Source organism: the organism of the source record quoted next, unplaced genomic scaffold (assembly GCF_019419815.1).
Source record: "Pyrus x bretschneideri cultivar Hongxiangsu unplaced genomic scaffold, Pyrus_bretschneideri_v1 Contig11, whole genome shotgun sequence".
Classification (NCBI taxonomy): domain Eukaryota; kingdom Viridiplantae; phylum Streptophyta; class Magnoliopsida; order Rosales; family Rosaceae; genus Pyrus; species Pyrus x bretschneideri.
This window is the reverse complement of record NW_025999402.1, coordinates 5396163-5414071: the sequence shown is the minus strand read 5'-3', so window position 1 is coordinate 5414071 and position 17909 is coordinate 5396163. Positions and strand designations below refer to the sequence as shown.

At 39.5% G+C, this 17909-nt stretch overlaps 3 protein-coding genes across 20 annotated transcripts; 1 reads left to right on the top strand and 2 right to left on the bottom strand.

Moving 5' to 3' along the window:
* Nucleotides 1–54: 54 nt before the first annotated feature.
* LOC125473298 lies at nucleotides 55–5237 on the bottom strand. 18 transcript variants are annotated; one of them, XR_007255232.1, is made up of 11 exons: nucleotides 4850–5231; nucleotides 4604–4736; nucleotides 4148–4238; nucleotides 3924–4055; nucleotides 3688–3751; nucleotides 3336–3447; nucleotides 3152–3245; nucleotides 2645–2704; nucleotides 1904–1979; nucleotides 1347–1433; nucleotides 688–961 (listed from the first exon to the last, which is right to left on the bottom strand). XR_007255232.1 is itself a non-coding variant. In XM_048575959.1 (7 exons), exons 4-7 carry the CDS (start codon nucleotides 1371–1373, stop codon nucleotides 62–64), a joined length of 582 nt encoding a protein of 193 aa, XP_048431916.1. In that variant the 5' UTR covers nucleotides 1374–1433; nucleotides 1904–1979; nucleotides 2645–2704; nucleotides 3152–3328; the 3' UTR covers nucleotides 55–61. The 18 variants fall into 18 exon arrangements, 1 of the variants encoding a protein (XP_048431916.1); XR_007255228.1 differs by having other exon boundaries at nucleotides 4165–4238; nucleotides 4850–5230; XR_007255220.1 differs by having other exon boundaries at nucleotides 4187–4238; nucleotides 4850–5228.
* A 2037-nt stretch (nucleotides 5238–7274) lies between these two features.
* Nucleotides 7275–13336, top strand: LOC103960155 (probable galacturonosyltransferase 7). The gene is given in 12 exon segments (XM_048575997.1): nucleotides 7275–7982; nucleotides 8107–8138; nucleotides 8248–8298; nucleotides 8388–8447; nucleotides 10297–10417; nucleotides 10532–10590; nucleotides 10702–11003; nucleotides 11312–11669; nucleotides 11763–12254; nucleotides 12256–12282; nucleotides 12487–12709; nucleotides 12712–13336. Coding segments are annotated over 12 exon segments (1923 nt in total). The 5' UTR covers nucleotides 7275–7837; the 3' UTR covers nucleotides 12765–13336.
* A 530-nt stretch (nucleotides 13337–13866) lies between these two features.
* On the bottom strand, nucleotides 13867–17696 carry LOC103960214 (protein SCARECROW 2-like). Its single transcript, XM_048575928.1, is given in 3 exon segments — nucleotides 13867–14477; nucleotides 15228–15679; nucleotides 15681–17696. Coding segments are annotated over 3 exon segments (2490 nt in total). The 5' UTR covers nucleotides 17259–17696; the 3' UTR covers nucleotides 13867–14017.
* Between the last annotated feature and the right edge of the window lie 213 nt (nucleotides 17697–17909).

Sequence of the window (17909 nt, the reverse complement as noted above, 5' to 3'; positions counted from 1 at the left end):
ACTTGAATTTAATAACATTTTGACGCTCTTCTAATAAAAGCACTTTTAGCAGTATTGAAATTCAGATAATCATTTCATTCCACACTTCTAAGTATACACAATCCCATCTTAAAAATTCAGTACTCAACTTCTTTGGAAAAGAAAAAAATGAGAACAAACATAAGGGAACAACTACAAATGCAGCAACCTTGAGCAACTCCTCACTCTCTTTTGCGATGGCTCCGGTCCTCGACCAGTCTCCACTGTATCCCGCATTGATGAATCGCAACCCGAACGCTGCAACTGCAGCCCTAGGAAGAACCGTATTCGAAACCCTGACCCTCAACGGGAACATGAAGTTTTCTGGCGTCGTCGAATCTTCAGACATATCTTTCAAAGACAAGGCTCGTTTCTGCGACCAACATTTTTTTCTTCACTTTTGATCAACTTCTGAATTTGGTAGTTACTAGCTAGTAATGCCCGCGTGTTGTTGCGGGATTACAAATTCCAAGAATAATAAATTTGTAAGTGGAAGTACCTCGTTGAAAGCCTTCTGGAAGCAGTACAACACCTTTTGGAACCTTTGCTTCATTCTGGTCCAGAGTGCATAATGAGCAAGCAATTTAAGCATTTCCCAGCACCACAGAGCATCATATTTCCTAGGATTAATCAACAATGCCTCCTCCAGCTTTGAAATAACAGCTGGGCAAACAAACACAAATCCGCATTTACTGATTTTCACTTAACTCCCAAATAAATAATTAATAAAAATAACAAAGAGAATTTCTACGTCTAAATAATTAATAAAAAAAGGATATTTCGGGGAAATTCAAAGTTAACACCTTGAGTTAGCTTCTTTGATTCTAGCACATTCCAAAACTGAGACAGATTGCTCTCCATTTCCTCTCATAATACAGACATGCAGTTTCTATTTTTTGTTCAACATAGTCGACATCCTTTACAGTCGGTTAGATTGTATCTCCTTACATGATTGAAAAAACAATTGAATCACAATTAACATTTGTTAACAAAAATTTTAAATCATATATCCAATCTCATAGAGAGATCACAATCAAACAGTGAAACTTAAAAACCAAAAATGCACCTTAATGTCCTGGAGAGAACAGAATTGCAAGCAAAAGTAGGATATTGAAACAATATCGTGATAATCACGAAATAAGTTCATGGGTTTGCTAATATTGATTTATTAGGTAATTTAGGTTCCAACTTTGTCTCAATTTCTCATTTTCTGTTAAACTGAAGTGTAAACATTTAGGCACTTACCAATAAAAAAGCAATTAATTATTTGATGCTACTACAAAACCAATTGGCATACATAGGCTTTGATTAAAAGGTTAAGTATTTACCAAAAGATTCCAGCTGCAAAAATGCATGGAATATCTACAAAGTGTTTGATAAATCCAGAATTTAATTCTTTCTCTTCCTTCATTTTCCTTGCACCCAAGAAAAGAAAAGCAATTTAGTGCCAAACTTTAAAAAGAACCTGTAAAATCTAGAGCAAGCATTAAAGAAAGTTAACAGTGTAGGAAATAAATGTTTGCCCAAATAAAAAAAGGAAAGATGTTTCCTAGCTATATTTCAAGCAAGCTCATATACACAGAACATATCAATTGTATCATACACATAAGTCAAACAAAAGCATTAGAGCTAATAATAAAATGGAAATGAAAACCTATTAACCAATTTATTAACAAATTTTTTGTGTATATCGCTAACTCGCTATTCTTAATTTATCAAATTGATTAAAATTACTAATGCTCTTATATCTGTCAATAACCCTCCCACCCCAGAACAATAAACAAAAAAAATTCTCAATTTCTTTTATCTCACAAAGAAAAGCACATGCATGTCCATTTCAAATCTTACAACCAAAAGAAAATATCATGGTTTCTTAGTTTCTTACCCAAATCCACCAATTTGAATCAAAACTCTACACCCCAGCTTGAAATCTGTCTGAAATCACTTGCACGAACACAAATCTTATACATGCAAAACAGTTTAGATGAAGTTGATAGAATAGGTAGTAATGAAAAATTAACAAACAACCAAATTCCAAACGAATAATTAATTGTTAGATGTACAATGGCAACAAAAAAAACTAAATTTTTAGATGTAAAACCCGAAATTAACACTAATAAAAAATAGCACTTGAATAAAATGCATAAACAAAAGCTGTGCTAACATGAGAAAACATGCAAAACAAAACAATGTTATATATCCTAGGTGTTCCATTTATAATTATTCTCCATTTTTATATATTTAAACTACCAATTATCTGCATAAATATTTCATTCCCTTACAACTACCACAACTATATATAAAACATAACAGAGCATGTAATTGCTTTAATTACATCATTCTTTAAAAAACCCTTGGGTGGGAGTTGAAAGGCTGCCATATTTCATTAGTGCACATAAGCCAATAATTTTATCCACTCTGATTATTTTTATGATTTGCATTTATTTAGAATTCATAAATGCAGGAAAAGATTTATAGGAACTTAGAATTTTAGAACAATGAAAAACTATGCATGTATTGTGAACTCTATGTACAGAGCTTTTACATGGCCAAAAGAAAACAAAACAATCAGTAAGAGCTCTTACATGCACAGATCAACAACGAAAATTCATCAGCATTTTCTTACCCTTTCTTTCACAAAATCTTGTCTTCCAACCAGATCCTGCTATCTAATCCACACCTTGTCCTATACATGAAAATACACTCCAAATGTAAAATTTAAAGTTGTTGTAATTTAAAATCATCATGCTAAGATAGGCAATCCAAGATAATGCTACTCTTTAGTCTGGATTTTAAGTCCTCAAATTCAGAAACATTTCTGGAACGACTGAAATGATCTGGGACCATCATTCAAATAGAAACTCTTGGCCCTTCATTTGATTAGATAGTGCTCTAAATTAAAACCCAGCAATCAATTCGCAAGCTACTCCAAGTAAAATCTAAAGCAACCCACTCTAAATTTATAAGCCAACAATCCAACATTAATAAAAAAATTGAAAAACAAATCGAACTAATCAAATTCCAAAACAATCTCATAATTCTGCAATGGAGAAGAAAATATTAGAGATATTAACATAGATTTTTTGGTTTGAATAGTTGGGAACACCTTGCAGAACTGGAGAAAAATGTGTACCTGATCGGTTTGTACTGCCCTATCCGGTGGATTCTATCTTATGGTTGCCTCTCAACAGCTGGGTTCCACCATGGGTAGATTAACAAAACCTATTCTAAAATGCAATGTCTTTAACTCACTTAATCCCCATCTGTATAAGTTAATTCTCAATAATTTAGACATGAAAACAGAAGACATTACTCACATGCGATGCAATTGTCAGATGAAGAGCAACTCCTCTTTCAAGCTCATTCAGAACATGATGCAATCCGGATCCTCAGTCAATCTCTTGCAGACATAGTTATGCTTCCAAACAACTGAACACAATTGATACCAAATTGGAACAATTTCTTTAAATTAGTCATAGTAATCTATTGATGCACAAATATAAAATTTTGTATATATTCAGTTTCACCTTTTGCAAGGAGTAGTTAATGATATCCAAGAACGATGAGAAGACATATCATGGGTTAAACTATCTATGAGTTGAACAAAACTAAAACGCATTGTACAGAGCAAATGAAATAGCCAAAAAGCAAATGAAATAACTAAGTTACCACTCTTTGTCTTAAGCAGCAAAACTCACATTCCACCAGGTACCTTTCCACTTCTTCATATCCTCTGCAACAAAATAAACTATATCAACATCGAAGTGATACTCACCAATTGAAGTCCACATGATACAAAGCCTCAGCTAAAAAAAGGACAAAAAAAGTAGTTAATACAAAACAATTTTGCTGCTATATAAGCTGATGTATTGGCAATGGCATACAATGCCTATAAAGCTACTTACAGCGCAACAAATTCCAATGCATATATATTGATGTTCTTGTCTTTGCAAGCAGCCAGCTTCTACTGACCCATTGAATTTTTCGATAAATATTATCTGTTCCAATAATTGAATCGAAGCCTCCTTCCAAAAATCCTAATCACAAAACCAAGAATCGCAATCAAAACAAATGACACAAACACATACACAGAGATATATACTTATATGTACTTAGCTAATGTACAAACCACTCTTTTTTCATAACCTTGGCATCAAAGTAAACCTACGTTCTACGCTTCAACGGCCTTATTATTTCTTCCTGCAGGTGTTCGAACGAATCTGTAAAATAAAGTGAAAGAGTAAAATAATAGATTATCATGGCAAGAACTAAAGAAATTCATCCATATTGCCTTATTCAATCGCATCATTCCCTTTTTCCCTACTAAATAAAAAAAGAGGTCAGTGATTCAATACAAATATATTCACAAAAATTAAAAATTCTAAGATTTTCCTCAAGGGATATCCCATAATTTAAATTCACACTAAACCCATTCCCTAATTGTCTTAATTGGAGCGAACCCATAAACAAAGTAATGAAAAAAAAAAAATTAAAAAATTATTCTCAACATCTAAACAGCTCAAAGCCCAGAACAAAAAAAAAAAAAAAAAAAAAAAAAAAAAAAAAAAAAAAAAAGAGGGAATACCTTCGCAGGTTTGGAGCTCTTTCTTATAAGTGTTACAGTATTGTTGTTGCGCCTTAATATGTCATGTTTCCGTCGGTAATAATCGAAGGTGGGGCTACTGGTTTGGATGAAGAAGATGAGGAAGGATCCGAGCCTACAAACAAAATCACAAAAAGCAAACTTAAACACAAAACCCATCTGCAAATCCTAAACTACCAAAAAAATAAAAAATAAAACACCCACGTTGAGAAAGGCGGAAAAACTCACCAGTAAACGCTAACTTTTTTGGGTAAAAAATTGAATCGATTCGAATGAAAAATCGAAAAAAGTTCTAGCTACAGAGTGCTTTTTCCGGCAAGAGACCATCGTTGTTGATAATTTGTGAAAGAGACGGCAAGGTTGATGAGCGAGGCAAACCGCCGTTTTCGAGACAAAGAAAGCCAGGGTTCATAATAGCAAAAACTGAGAATGGTGAGAGAGAAAGGCGAAAAGCACTGATGAAGCCGAAAGCAGGTCCAGTGATGATGGACGTGTGGGCAAGCCGGGCAACTGTTCCTTAAGGTATCGTTTGGTATGCAGACCGGACGGGACGGAACGGAATGGGACGGGACGGGACGGGACAGGACGGAACGGAACGGAGCGGGAGCAAAGATGCCCTCGGATGGAAACAAGAGAAGAAGAAGGAGACGGGATTTTAATTTGTGTTCTCGGTGTGGAAAACAGTGCCATTGGGGGCTTTAGAGGAACGAAAATTCACCCAAACGGTCCCGTGGAACACTCGTTCCACCCTTTTAGGCACACCACGTGGACGGACGCCTGTCCCACTCTGGTCCAGTCCCCACGTACCAAACGGTACCTCGCACGAAGAACGCGTGGAAAATGGGAAAACCGTCTTTCCATGCACGAAGCAAGCCACCAACAGATGCGAGGGCAAAAGTCCGCCACTGTCTCCACAGACCACTTCTGAGTTTTAGTATATAACTCATATGACTTGGCTTCTTTTCCCGAAATACACCAAAACGGTTGAATTAGTTTGGTTGTTGGACGGCCGCAACTACTTTACTTCCAGGAAAATGATTGTTTGAAAACTCAACGGTTGCATTTTTACTGAAAGTTTGAGCTAACACTCACGATTTGTAATCGGGTTTGCGATTAAAATTTTATGTAGGACATTTCAGAGATGTTCCGACTGTCAAAACGGAACTGATCGTGGTCACAAAATTTTTTTGGTTGATTTTTACGTTTTTTTTTTTTTTTTTTTTTTTTTTGTCAAACGATAAATTTGTTAGATTAACTACCGATATAGTTTGAACTCATGCCGTTATACAAGGATTTAACACAAAAACCACTTACTTCACAAGATTAAATATTCAATAAAAATACTTATGTAAATTAATAAATGGTGAAACTGCTTACAAATGGTGTAAAACTCAATGGTCGCAAAAGTGGGTGGGTGTTACTCAATAATCACATTTTCACAAAAAAACAAAAAAAATGAAATTATGAGCAAGCATACATCAACAAATAAGGGTTCGTGGAAGCTTTTAAAATAGTTGAAAACATTTTTGGTAAAAATTCTTTTGAAACCATTTTTAATAAAAATATAAGTGAATCTTAGAAAAACACTTGAAACATTTCTTGCAAGGAAGCACTTCAAGTGCTTTTGAAACCTAAAACTATTTTTTCTACAAACGCTTTCAGCCGTTATTTTAAAAATACTCTCAAGCGAGCTATAACAATCTTTCTATACCTTAATTACCCGATTCTAACATTTATTTAATTATCTACCAGCAATCCTTCCATCCTCTTCTCTCTAAAATTAATTTTACCCCCCTATTGTTCGATTTCAAATACGAGCAAAATCTGATAAAAACGTAGCTAATGATAAAGATTTATTTTATCATCCAAATCAAGGAACACTATTTTATTTTTACCAGAATAAAAGGACTAGTTTTATCGACAAAAAAATTAAATGACAAAGACTAGTTTAACAAATCGAGAAAATTAATAGATCACCGGGCAAGCAACTGCCTCTATTTTTGTATTTTGGTGCCATTTCTAAAATTTAGATAGCATAACTAACTACAAAACATAAATAGAATTGAAACAATAAAAAAAGTACCTAATAAATAATGTACGAGTGTATACTCTATAGTTTATTGGGTAGAAAAGAAAATTCGCCCGTACCAAATACACAAGAATAACTTGTATGGAACAAATTTATTATCATTTTACATTTCATTTTGATGAGTCATGTGTAGGGAAACTTAAGTATAACATTGGACTAAAACGCTAAGGTGACGAAGAACTCGTTTTACGAGGTCATCTCTGGTCAAAGGGCTAAGGCAACATTAAGCTCTAAAATGGACAAAATTAGTAGCTAATCAAAGGGCTAAAGAGAATAAGGCTAAGTTTGACTTCATCGAATGCAACATGCAGCCTCAAAGTAGACTAAATTTGTAAAGTACTATAATATCAAGAGAAATAAATTATAGCCTAGTCTTAAAATTTGATGGCTAAAACATAATTAAGCACTATGTTAGCCCTCTATTATTGTAGATAACCTATGTTCTTTTTAAAAAAAGCAAATGTAAAATAATATCGTTACGCGTGTATATATATATATATACACGGGGGAGATGGCTTCTATTTTTGCGTTATAAATAGGAAGAGGAGTCCAATGATGAGTGACATCCTCACAAACGTAAGAGAATTGGATCTGACCCAAAAAATAATAACAAACCAAAATAAATATTAACCGCAAGGGATAAAAAAATTAATCCCACCAAAAAGCCCGAGACAACGGTAAGCTCTTCTTTTCTTCTCTTTTTCTTTTCAGAAAAAAAGGAAGAACAAGATCACAGTTTGTTGTGCTAAAAGTAGGAAAATCCAATCCGTGCCGGACTGTGCAATCCAGTGCAATCCCATCCCATCCAGCCTTTGATTCGGAATCGAAGTGAGAGAGACAGTGAGCTCAGAAACAACCAATCAAATCATTAGAAATGATGATTCATGCCACAGAGGAAGCACCGCGTTTCACTTGTTGATGCGACGGCGACCGCGACGGCGTTTGGGAGTGCGAGTGGGACTTCGCATTTGATATTGACACTGCAACAACAACCAGAGGAGGAGGAGGAGGAGGAGGAGGAGGAAGAAAAGAAGAAGGAGGAGGATTAGTGTTAATTGTGGTTGATTGTGGTGGATTCGGTGCTTAATCCCGGCAATGAAATCGGATTAGGAGGGGCTGGCGGAGCAATGAAGGGCGGGGTTGCGGGCGGTAGTTATTCCGGCAAGCGGCGATGGAAGGGGTTGGTGATTGGGGTGTTGGGTTTGGTTTTTCTTTCCATGCTCGTTCCACTTCTCTTCCTTCTCGGCCTTCACAATGGCTTTCACCCTCCCGGTAACTGTCTCGCTCTCTCTCTCTTTCTCTAGATCTGTTTCTCTCAGATCCGATTTTGCTTTTGCAATGGTAGTTTTGGATCTCTCTCAAATCTCGATTTGTTCTTTTTGTTCATAATATGCAGGATATGTACCAGAACAACGAAATTCGCCTTCAGTAAGAACTAGAACTTTGTTTTGTTAATTTGGAATTGTTTTCTGTATCCTACATTCTTGGTGTTGATCTGTTTTATTTTTCTTTTTTCGAATTTTCGAATCGGTGTCAGATTGGAGGATATGGTACAAAAATCATCATAAATGCTTCTAATCTGTTAGGGGTAAACTATACTAGCCAGCTTTGTAAATCGAATTCATGGGTAGAAACACATTGGTGAAGATAAATTACTGATTATTTGGTTTCTTGCAGGGGGGTGGTTCGAAGCATGTAGATGATTTCGTGAAAAATTTCACACCAACCCTTTCAAAGGTTCGTTGCCTGCTGCTCTGGTCTTAGGTTTTTTATGGTACCGCTGCTTTTCGTTTGATACAATGCTTAGTTAGTTATAGGGAAATAGGCTTGTAGATGAAACATCACTTAGCTTCCAGACAAATGCTACTGAAATGTGTGATATTTATTGATAAGGGCAATGTTTACGTGTTAAAATTCTTCAAAATTAGACATTGTGTCTCGTTGAGATAAATTCTGCTAGGAATTTGTTTATGTATTTAAGAGTTGTGATGCTGGAAAGTCTTAACTGTTAATGTGTAAGGGGCCGGAAAGAATTTACATACAGTATTCATCAACTTCCTCATCCAGCCGGGTCATCTAAGAACTTTTAAGTCTTGGCGTGGTCCTCTAAAAAGTGTTAAAACTATGGGAAAATACAGCAATAATACAAAATAAGCTCTGAAGTATCCGAGTACTGTACACTTTAATTCATCACAACAAATTAACGAGTCACATGCAATTAGCAGGTTTTGATTTTTCTTTCTCTATGTTTAGGCGTTGGCTAGATCCAATAACTGGATTAATGTGCCAATGGGCTTTGAATTATTCTAACACGTCTAAGAGTTCTTCAGGATGTGTTTTAGACTTTTTAGTTCAGGAGCTTGAGGAATAAACAGTATAGTAACCAATAGACACTTCCTTTCAAATTAGGACAAGTACAACTGTTTTGTTCAGTTACCAAAGATCATAGGCTTTTGATTGGTTCTTGTGAATTGTACTCAATGTATTAAAAGCGTGAGGCGTGGGCGAGGCGTCCGAGGGATAGCCCAGCCTAGGTGTGAGGCGAAGCCTCATGGGACGGGACCTAAATTTTTTAATATATACACTGTGTGTACACATGTATTATATTAAAAAAGAAGAAGATTATTAATCAATAATCACCCTGAGCACACACATATATTATAAATACATACACACACACACACATATATATATATACATATTTTATATTATATTATATATATAGATATATAATAGAGGATGAAAAGCACAATGAGCACACATAACAATGCACGCAGACGGCACACACATCCTTTATATAAAAAATAAAATAAGAAAACAAGGCAGAGAGATGATAGTGCAAGGAAGAGGTATGAGGTAGTTAAAACCCTACCCAAAATTTGGGTTTGGGAGTAAAAAAAAAAAATTCCCCTGAGGGGCACCTAGGCGGCTCTGGCGGCATCTTCCGCCGCCTAGGCGGCTCTGGCGACGCCTTCCACCCACTCCCTCAAAACAAAGGCGGTAACCCTCAAGCCCAGCCTCACAGGGTGCCTAGGCGTGCCCTAAGGCGAGCCTTTTAAGACATTGATTGTACTTGATGGTGGAATCCAGTGGCCCTATGTTCTATGTTTCTAACTGTAGGATATATGTACCTTCGTAGAATCTGAAAACTAATTATGGGCACATATAAATTTTTTTCTGTAAGTCTTGGCATTTAATCTGTCTTTGAGATGAGAAAATTAAAGATCCACAGTGAAGAAATATCTTTATAATTTACCATACTAGTTTCTCCATCTGTGGTTCTATTTATTTCGCGGGTCTTCCCAGTCTTTCATAGTTGCTGCCTAATTAACAGAATTTGTATCTTAGGAACACCTGCCTATCCTGGTTCTTGTGGTTTGGGATAAGGCAGCCATTCACTAATCCATGATATGAGAATTAATTTTTTGACTCTAGTGTTTGGCATTTAAGGCCTATAGGAACCATTGCAGCAATATTTTATTCATTTGGTCTACAAACACGGTCAATAATTTGAGTGATGTGATTCAGGCATCTCAAGTCTTCAATGACCTGATTGATTTCTCTACCTTTATTTGTTTTGTGCCAGGATATACTAAAGAATATTTCACATAAAGTTATTTCACATAAAGCTGAAAATGAAACCAAAAATATCAGTGCTGTTCACAACAATGAACAAGCCAGTGTCGTTCACAACAATGAACAAGCCAGTGCGTCCACAGCAATGAACAATCAAAAGGCCTGTTAATGTTCAATGCCTTCTAAGGTTTGTCTATACTTTTTACTTGCCATGTAATAGATTCTAACTTGAATTTTGTTTTCAGTAACTGCAGGAGTTTCAGCTCCACCTCATGATGGTCCGCACTCACTTCCCATTGAAAATGTATGCATGAATCGGCCATCTTTTTTCTTGGAATCTGATTAACATGCTAACAGATTCTGTTCTTGTAGAGCTATTGCCTTCTGCTCTGTTTAATTTGGATCTTTGTGGCAGAACTCTAAAGCTGGTGACTCAGCTCAAATCATTGATTATGCGAAAGGTGGTGTGGATCAAAGTGGAAAATCATGCGAGTTGAAGTTTGGGAGCTACTGCCTTTGGCGTGAACAACATAGAGAAGACATGAAGGATGCTATGGTGAAGAGATTGAAGGATCAACTATTTGTGGCTCGAGCATATTTTCCTAGTATCGCGAAACTTCCATCACAAGACAAGTTGTCTCGTGAGTTGAGACAAAATATTCAGGAGGTGGAGCGTGTTCTTAGTGAAAGTACTACAGATGTTGATCTTCCCCCACAGTAAGTCATGGAAACTATTCCTTTATATTCCCATTTTCTGCTCATTCAATGACAACAAAAAGGGTTTGTACTTACAATTGACGTTTTAAGATCTGCTGGTTGAATTTGGTTGTCAAATCCGCCTTGAAAATGCACAAGTTCTCATAATTCATTCCTTCTTTCTTACAAGATTATGCTGCTGTTTTATATTTTTAATCTTATTCTGGGACAGTCCTATACTGGTTTTCTTAGATTTCTTTCATCATGGGCTATTGACAATGTTTCCAGCTTCCCCATTGAACTAAGCACAATGCCAATTGTTTCATCAGGATTGAGAAGAAGCTACAGAGGTTGCAAGCTTCAATAGCCAAAGCCAAAACATTCCGCGTGGATTGTAATAATGTTGACAAGAAACTGAGACAAATATATGATATGACTGAGGATGAAGCGAACTTCCACATGAAACAAAGTGTCTTTCTCTACCAACTTGCTGTCCAGACTATGCCAAAGAGCCACCATTGCCTGTCAATGAGACTGACTGTGGAATATTTCAGATCTCCTCTTGACAATGCCGACTCCTCTCTGGCTGACAAATACGTTAATCGTTCATTCCAGCACTATGTCATATTCTCCACTAACGTACTTGCATCCTCAGTTGTAATCAACTCAACTGTAATGCATGCAAAAGTATGTATTTATTCTTTCTTCTGTATGTATTTTGCTGCTAGTTAGCTTCACTTCTTGTGATGACTCCAATTAACAAATTTTTTTATGTTTCAGGATAGTGGGAAACTGGTTTTTCACGTGCTCACGGATCAAGAGAATTACTTTGCAATGAAACTCTGGTTTTTCAGAAATACTTACAAGGAAGCCACGGTTGAGGTGTTAAACATTGAGCAGCTTAATCTAGACAAGCGCAAACTATATCTTTCACTGCCTTTGGAGTTCCGTGTTTCCTATAGCATTGATGCCCAATCCAGAACGGAATACTTATCTACTTTTTCTCACTCGCACTATCTTCTCCCTGAGATATTCCAGAATTTGGAGAAAGTTGTGGTTCTGGATGATGATGTTGTTGTCCAGCAGGACTTGTCTGCTCTATGGAGCCTCAACATGGAAGGGAAAGTTAATGCTGCTGTGCAGTTGTGCTCGGTGAAGTTAAGTCTGCTGAAGAGCGTTCTTGGCAAGAACAGTTTCGATAAAAATTCATGCGCTTGGATGTCTGGATTGAATGTGATTGATCTGGTTAAGTGGAGAAAGCTCGATCTCACCTGAAACTTACAAAAAGTTTGTAACGGAGGTCAGTGACATCTTAAGTTCACCTAATACCTATATTCATTGTGATTTTTTTTATCAATGTTTAACAAGAGCGGGAAAAAACATTCACTTTTAGAGTTAGGATGGAATGCTTGACCTCTTTGGGTTTCATTATCTTTGGTGAGATGTTATTGTCATTCAAAACCATTATTGTCATTCACATTTTCTGACATATTTGCATGAGCAGGGGACAACGCAAGATGGGGGAAATGAAGCCGCTGCTCTACATGCAAGCTTGCTTACCTTTCGGGGCTTGATTTATCCTCTTGATGGTTCATGGGCTCTCTCTGGGCTAGGTCATGACTATAACATAGATGTTTATCCGATAAAGAAAGCTGCAGTGTTGCACTATAACGGGAAGATGAAACCTTGGCTTGAGTTAGGGATCCCAAAATACAAAGGTTACTGGAAGATTTTCTGAACCGAGAAGATCAGTTCTTGAGCGACTGCAATGTGAATTCATGATGAGCTGATTGTCCTGTGTTCACTACCAGAGGTTATATGAAACACGGGGCTCCAGAAGCACTAACCGATGGATGCCTTATTTTTCGGGTGCTGAGAATTTTGTTATCAAAGCTTCCAAGGCGAGGAAGTGATGCCCGCCCCAAGTTTCACACACATAAGTGTAATTCTTTTGGTAAATAAAAGACTCATAAAATTTTATTTTTCTTTCTGGAAAGAGCAGAAGGACGAAGCTCCCGGGATGGCAGCTGAGGCCTGAAGCTTCTGAGGTTACCGCATTAGGAAGACGAAGGGTGATCCGACGGACAATTCCGGTGGAAGTGTTTTGAAGGGGATGTTGTTTGCTTAAGAGGAAAGCTGTTCAAATAATTGTGTACACGCAGGAAAGGGTGGTAGCTATTATTTGTTTGTCCAACGTGATTCATTTACCATATTGTATTTTTATTTTATTTAATTTTTTTCAATTTTGTTTTTGTTAGGTGATATCAGGGGACTAATTCCTTTATAAATTGTATTTTGTTTTTCTCTGAACAAATCAATTTAACCATTGTCAAAATTGTGTGTTGTCGTCTTCATCTTCCTCTCCAGATCTCGGGTCTTACATGTTTAGTTGCACTTTCGTCGGCGTCCACTGTTTTTTTTTTCTTTCTTTGTGTGTTTAGTAAGCGAAAGATACGTTAGAAATGAGAATGATACCACTCGAAATTTTGCATTTTTAATGATGTCCCATGACAGGGTTTGGGTTACGTGTTAATGAAACGTGGTAAGATAGTAGCATATGCTTTTCGACAACTTAAGAAGCATAACTGTCTAGAGGATCATCACCACACCAGGGACTGAGATAGACTAGACTAAAATGCGAGGCAACAATGTAGAGTTTTGGCACCGGCCGAAAGCCTGACGGCAATAATGAAAGGTTGAGATTTAACCACATCTCACTTAGTTAAATCTCAACCGCTCACTGATGGCAAAAAATGTGCGAGAGAGAATTTTCAGACTTAGTAATGCGCATGAAGGTAGAAGGCCTAGTCTCTCCCTACCCAAATCCCATAGTACCCCGAGCCAGGCCCGAAGGCTATAGACCCTAAAACCCAAGATTCTTCCAAAACACAAAATCGATTTCAATTAAAAAAAGATTAAAGTGGGGTAATGATGGTAATTAAGCATAACAAGATAATACATTCAAACTCAGCAACCGCCTAAAACCCTGCACCCTGACGAAACATCATATTGATACATACATGGACAAAAGCATCTCAGTAGTGAAGGTTCGGATTTGGGGCGGCATGATACGGCGGCCGCCATGCGGAAGCGGTGAGCAAGCAGAGATCCTTCCACCCAAGCTTGAGAGTCCCATTGTCCTCCACCAGAGTGTACCCGTCCGAAGGGAACATCCCGAGCAGCAAGGTGGCCTGAGTTGCCGCATTTCCCGCCAGGGAAATGCCCCTGAACCCGCTCTGCTGAAACTTCTCCCTCCAGTTGTGGAACTTCACCTCTCCGCTCCTCGACGGCCCGCCCACTGCTAAAACGTTACGAATCTCTCTGGAGAGCAGCTGCTGCTCCACCACGTGCCTCTCCTCGCTCTCTTCGCCATAGCTCGCTCCCAAGGAATCAAACAGGGCAGAGTAGTAGTGTATGGCCTCCACAAACCGGCCCAAGAACGAGCCAGCGTGGCTCAGGTCTTGCTCCACCACCGTTACCACTTTTGGCGCCAATCTGAATCAATAGTAACACAAAAATAAAAAAACAATTCATATATAAACATGTGCTGGAAGTATCTAATAAAATATGCAGCCATGAGACATTAGTCCGACCCTTCTACCTAAGTTTGAATCTTGCCCGTGAATTAAGATGTGGAAATTATTTCCGAACGCGACGCACACTCTTGTTTAATTCTACTTCTGAAGTCTTCTTTGAGTTTTTCAATCTAGGATCATAAACGTTTCCAAGTTTGAATCTTGTCCATACATTAGAATACAGAAATTATTTTCGAACACTCATTTTCTTCCGAAGCGTGCTTTTGTTAATTCTATTTCTAAATCTCCTTCTAACTTTTTCAATTTAAAGACCAGAAATAAACCGAATAGCGCGGTGAAAATGGAAGTTTAGAATCTCAAAATACCACTTCGTTAAAAGGTTAAAAAAAAAAAAAAAAAAAAAAAAATCAAATCTTTAATTTTTGCTTCCTTCCCACTATGAAGGTGCAGCTTTTTGCAGTTACTAGATTTGAAAAGCGCATGAAAGTTGCAATTGATCTAAACCCAATAACATTATTTGTTTAACAATTAGTCAGCGCTAGCTAGTGTTTATTATAGTTCGATACTTTGATCACCAGCATCGATCGAAGACACCAAAAAGTGCAACCCAAAAGAAGCCCAGTTCGAATTTTCATGATATGTTTACCCAGAAAAGTGGAAAAGCAAGAAATCAGTCGGATTGGATTGGACTGGATTGAAGAGACGTTACCTCTGCAAAAGCCAGAGCGTGTTGGAATCGGAACCCGTGACATCGTAAAGCGAATGCTGCAGCCAGTGCACCGCCACAGCCTCTCTCTTGCTGATATTCAGCCTCTCCAGGTCCAAGTTCCCAACTTTCTCCGCCACGGGGAAGAACTCGAACGGAAGCCCTAGCTTGTCTGCGAAATCGGACAACCGCTTTCCCGTGGCCTCCAGGGCCACCATTGAGGTCCCGAGCCCGGTGAGCCTGACGTATGGAGGACCGCCGGGTCTGGAGGCCAGGATGTGGAACAGCCCGGGCCATTGGAGGCCCTGCATTATGTCGAGATCGACGATGTGGACCCTGTCCTCCCGCTCGAACGCCTCCTGGATCGCTTGATTGGCGGTGAAGTGGGAGAACTTGACGAAGGGGCTGATGCCGTTGAAGACTTGGAAGGCGGAGACCATTTTTTGGGTGTAGGTGACTGGGGACGGAGGAGTGAGGGAGGGAGGCGTAGATGCCGAGGCAGGAGCTGACGAGGCGGGCTGACATGGCTTCGGAGAAGTAGGCCGCGACGCGCTGGGCGGAGGTGCCGAATGGGGTGGAGAGCTCGGAAATTTCGAGGAGCATTTTGGTGGCTTCGTCGTAGTTGTCTGCGGAGACGGCCTCCGCGCATTGGAGGAGGAGGGTGAGGAGGTGTAGGCCTTCCTCGTCTCGCTTTTGCTGCCGCATCTCTTCTTTTTTCTCTCTGAGTAGGGAGACTGCTGAGGTTGTTGGTTGCGGCGGGGCTGTGGCGGTAGCGGTTGTGGGTGCGGGTGCAGCGGTTGGGGTGGTGGACTCCGCCGCAGGGGAAGAGGATGACGAGTTTTCTAATTGTTTGTCTTGTGTTTGATGAATTGCCTGATTAAAGGAAGGGCTTTGGTGATGTGGGTTTGTTTGGTTGCAGGTCATAGGGACATGAGTAGGGTTGGGTTGGGGTAGGGACAGCCCAACCCCTCCGCCACCCCCAGACCATGACTGCAAGTACAAGTCATTGTTATCCGCCGTTGATGTGTTGAAGATTGCAACGTCATGTAGGGCACCAGAGTCCAGATTGAGCTTAAGAGCCCCGGGGCCAGGACCACCTTGTTGTCTACTCCTCATGTCTGGGATTGGGGTCGGATTAAAGCTCGGGACTGGAAGGGGCAGAGGAGGCGGCGGAGGCTCGGATATGGAGCGGAGTCTGTACTCGAGGAGAGCCGCGAGGCTGGGGTTGCAAGGGAAGATAATCTCCCTAACATTGTGAATGAGCTGGGGGATGGAGACGTTGGTGGAGCTGTGGATGAGGTCCTTTATGATCCCGTCTATCCATGCCGTGGCGGCAGAGGAGCCGTCTTCCATGGCGGAAATAGTAGTAGCAGCGGTAGTAGGATTCGAAGGAGGAGTCTTTTCTGGTGGGAACAAGGGCAGACCAGAAAACCCACAAACGGCCGGAGTGGTAGTGATCTGGGTGGTGGTGGTCGTCGGCTGAATCGGAAGAGGGCGATGAAACGACAATGGATCGATAGGACCCCAGCTGCCAGCTGCTGTAGCGGAAGAAGGAGAAGGAGAAGGAGAAGGAGAAGGGGAAGGAGAAGCAGGTGACAATAAAGCCCCACCAGCTGACGTCAAAGCGGTCAAATCTGTGGAAGATGGTACGGGTAACAGCATAGTGGAGTAGTTGGGATAAAACATACTACTATTCACTTTACTGGGGTTTGGATTTTGATATGGGTTTGGATATACCGGCTGGACTGGCGGACTATTATTAATAATCCCGCGGCGGGAGAGCTGGAAGTAGTCCGAACCGGCGGTTCTGCTTGTCGGGGTGGTTTGGACTTCGATCTCGGACGCCATGCGCTTTCTCACCATCTTGGTTGGCTGCTGCTCCACGCTGCTGCTGTTGGAATTGGTAGTGCTGTTGTTCATAGGACAAGAAGGGCTTCCTCCACCGCCACCGTGGCTACTACTGTTGTTCTTATTGCTGCCATTGCCGCTGATGTGGCCGCCGACATTGTCACCGAGGAGAGCACAAGCAGCCATTGGGAAGATTACTGGAGATCCTGGAGGACGACCTAACGGGACTAAATAGTACTGGGACAAAGGGAGGAGAAGGTGTTTGGTGTTTGGGTTTCTTCATGGATTGGGTTGGTAATAAAAATGGGATCTTGGCAATGGGAGGAAGGAGGGGGATTGCAATGTCCCAAACAGATAACGGTGTAAAGATTGGGACAGCGGCTTTGGGATTCCTTCTTCTTCTCTCTCTTAAATCTCTCACAGTGTGTCTTTCTCTCTCTAGCTCGAAGTATTTCAAAGCAAAACACGAGGTCCCAACTCCCAAGTGGTAAGCTAGTTTAAATAATGTAAGTACGCCGAAGCTATGTCGCTTGGATGCATCTGGGATTTTTTCAGAACCGAGAAGAAAAAGGGGAGGGAGAGGGTGGCGAGAGGGTTGCTCGTGCTGGGAGAATGGGATTAATGGCCATTAGCTAAACGTCTGTTTGCGGATGGATGAATTTAATTATGGGTAATGCAAGGTCAGCCAAATTATTAAATTAAATTTCCAACCAAATGCCGTGTAGCACGTTGATAAATACTTAAGTAATAATTCAATCATCAATAATCATAACATTTGGTTACAAATTTAATTTATAAATTTAGTCTCCTTAACATTATTCATTAATTAAACCCTTC

Bases quoted from the DNA above. Each gene is read 5' to 3' on its own strand.
- LOC125473298 (XM_048575959.1), bottom strand. From the start codon at position 1,373: ATGCATTTTTGCAGCTGGAATCTTTTG. The intron at 883-1,346 runs GTAAATACTTAA...GTATTATGAGAG, and splicing joins TTTGCAGCTGGAATCTTTTG to GAAATGGAGAGCAATCTGTC. The intron at 682-821 runs GTGTTAACTTTG...TTGTTTGCCCAG, and splicing joins ATCAAAGAAGCTAACTCAAG to CTGTTATTTCAAAGCTGGAG.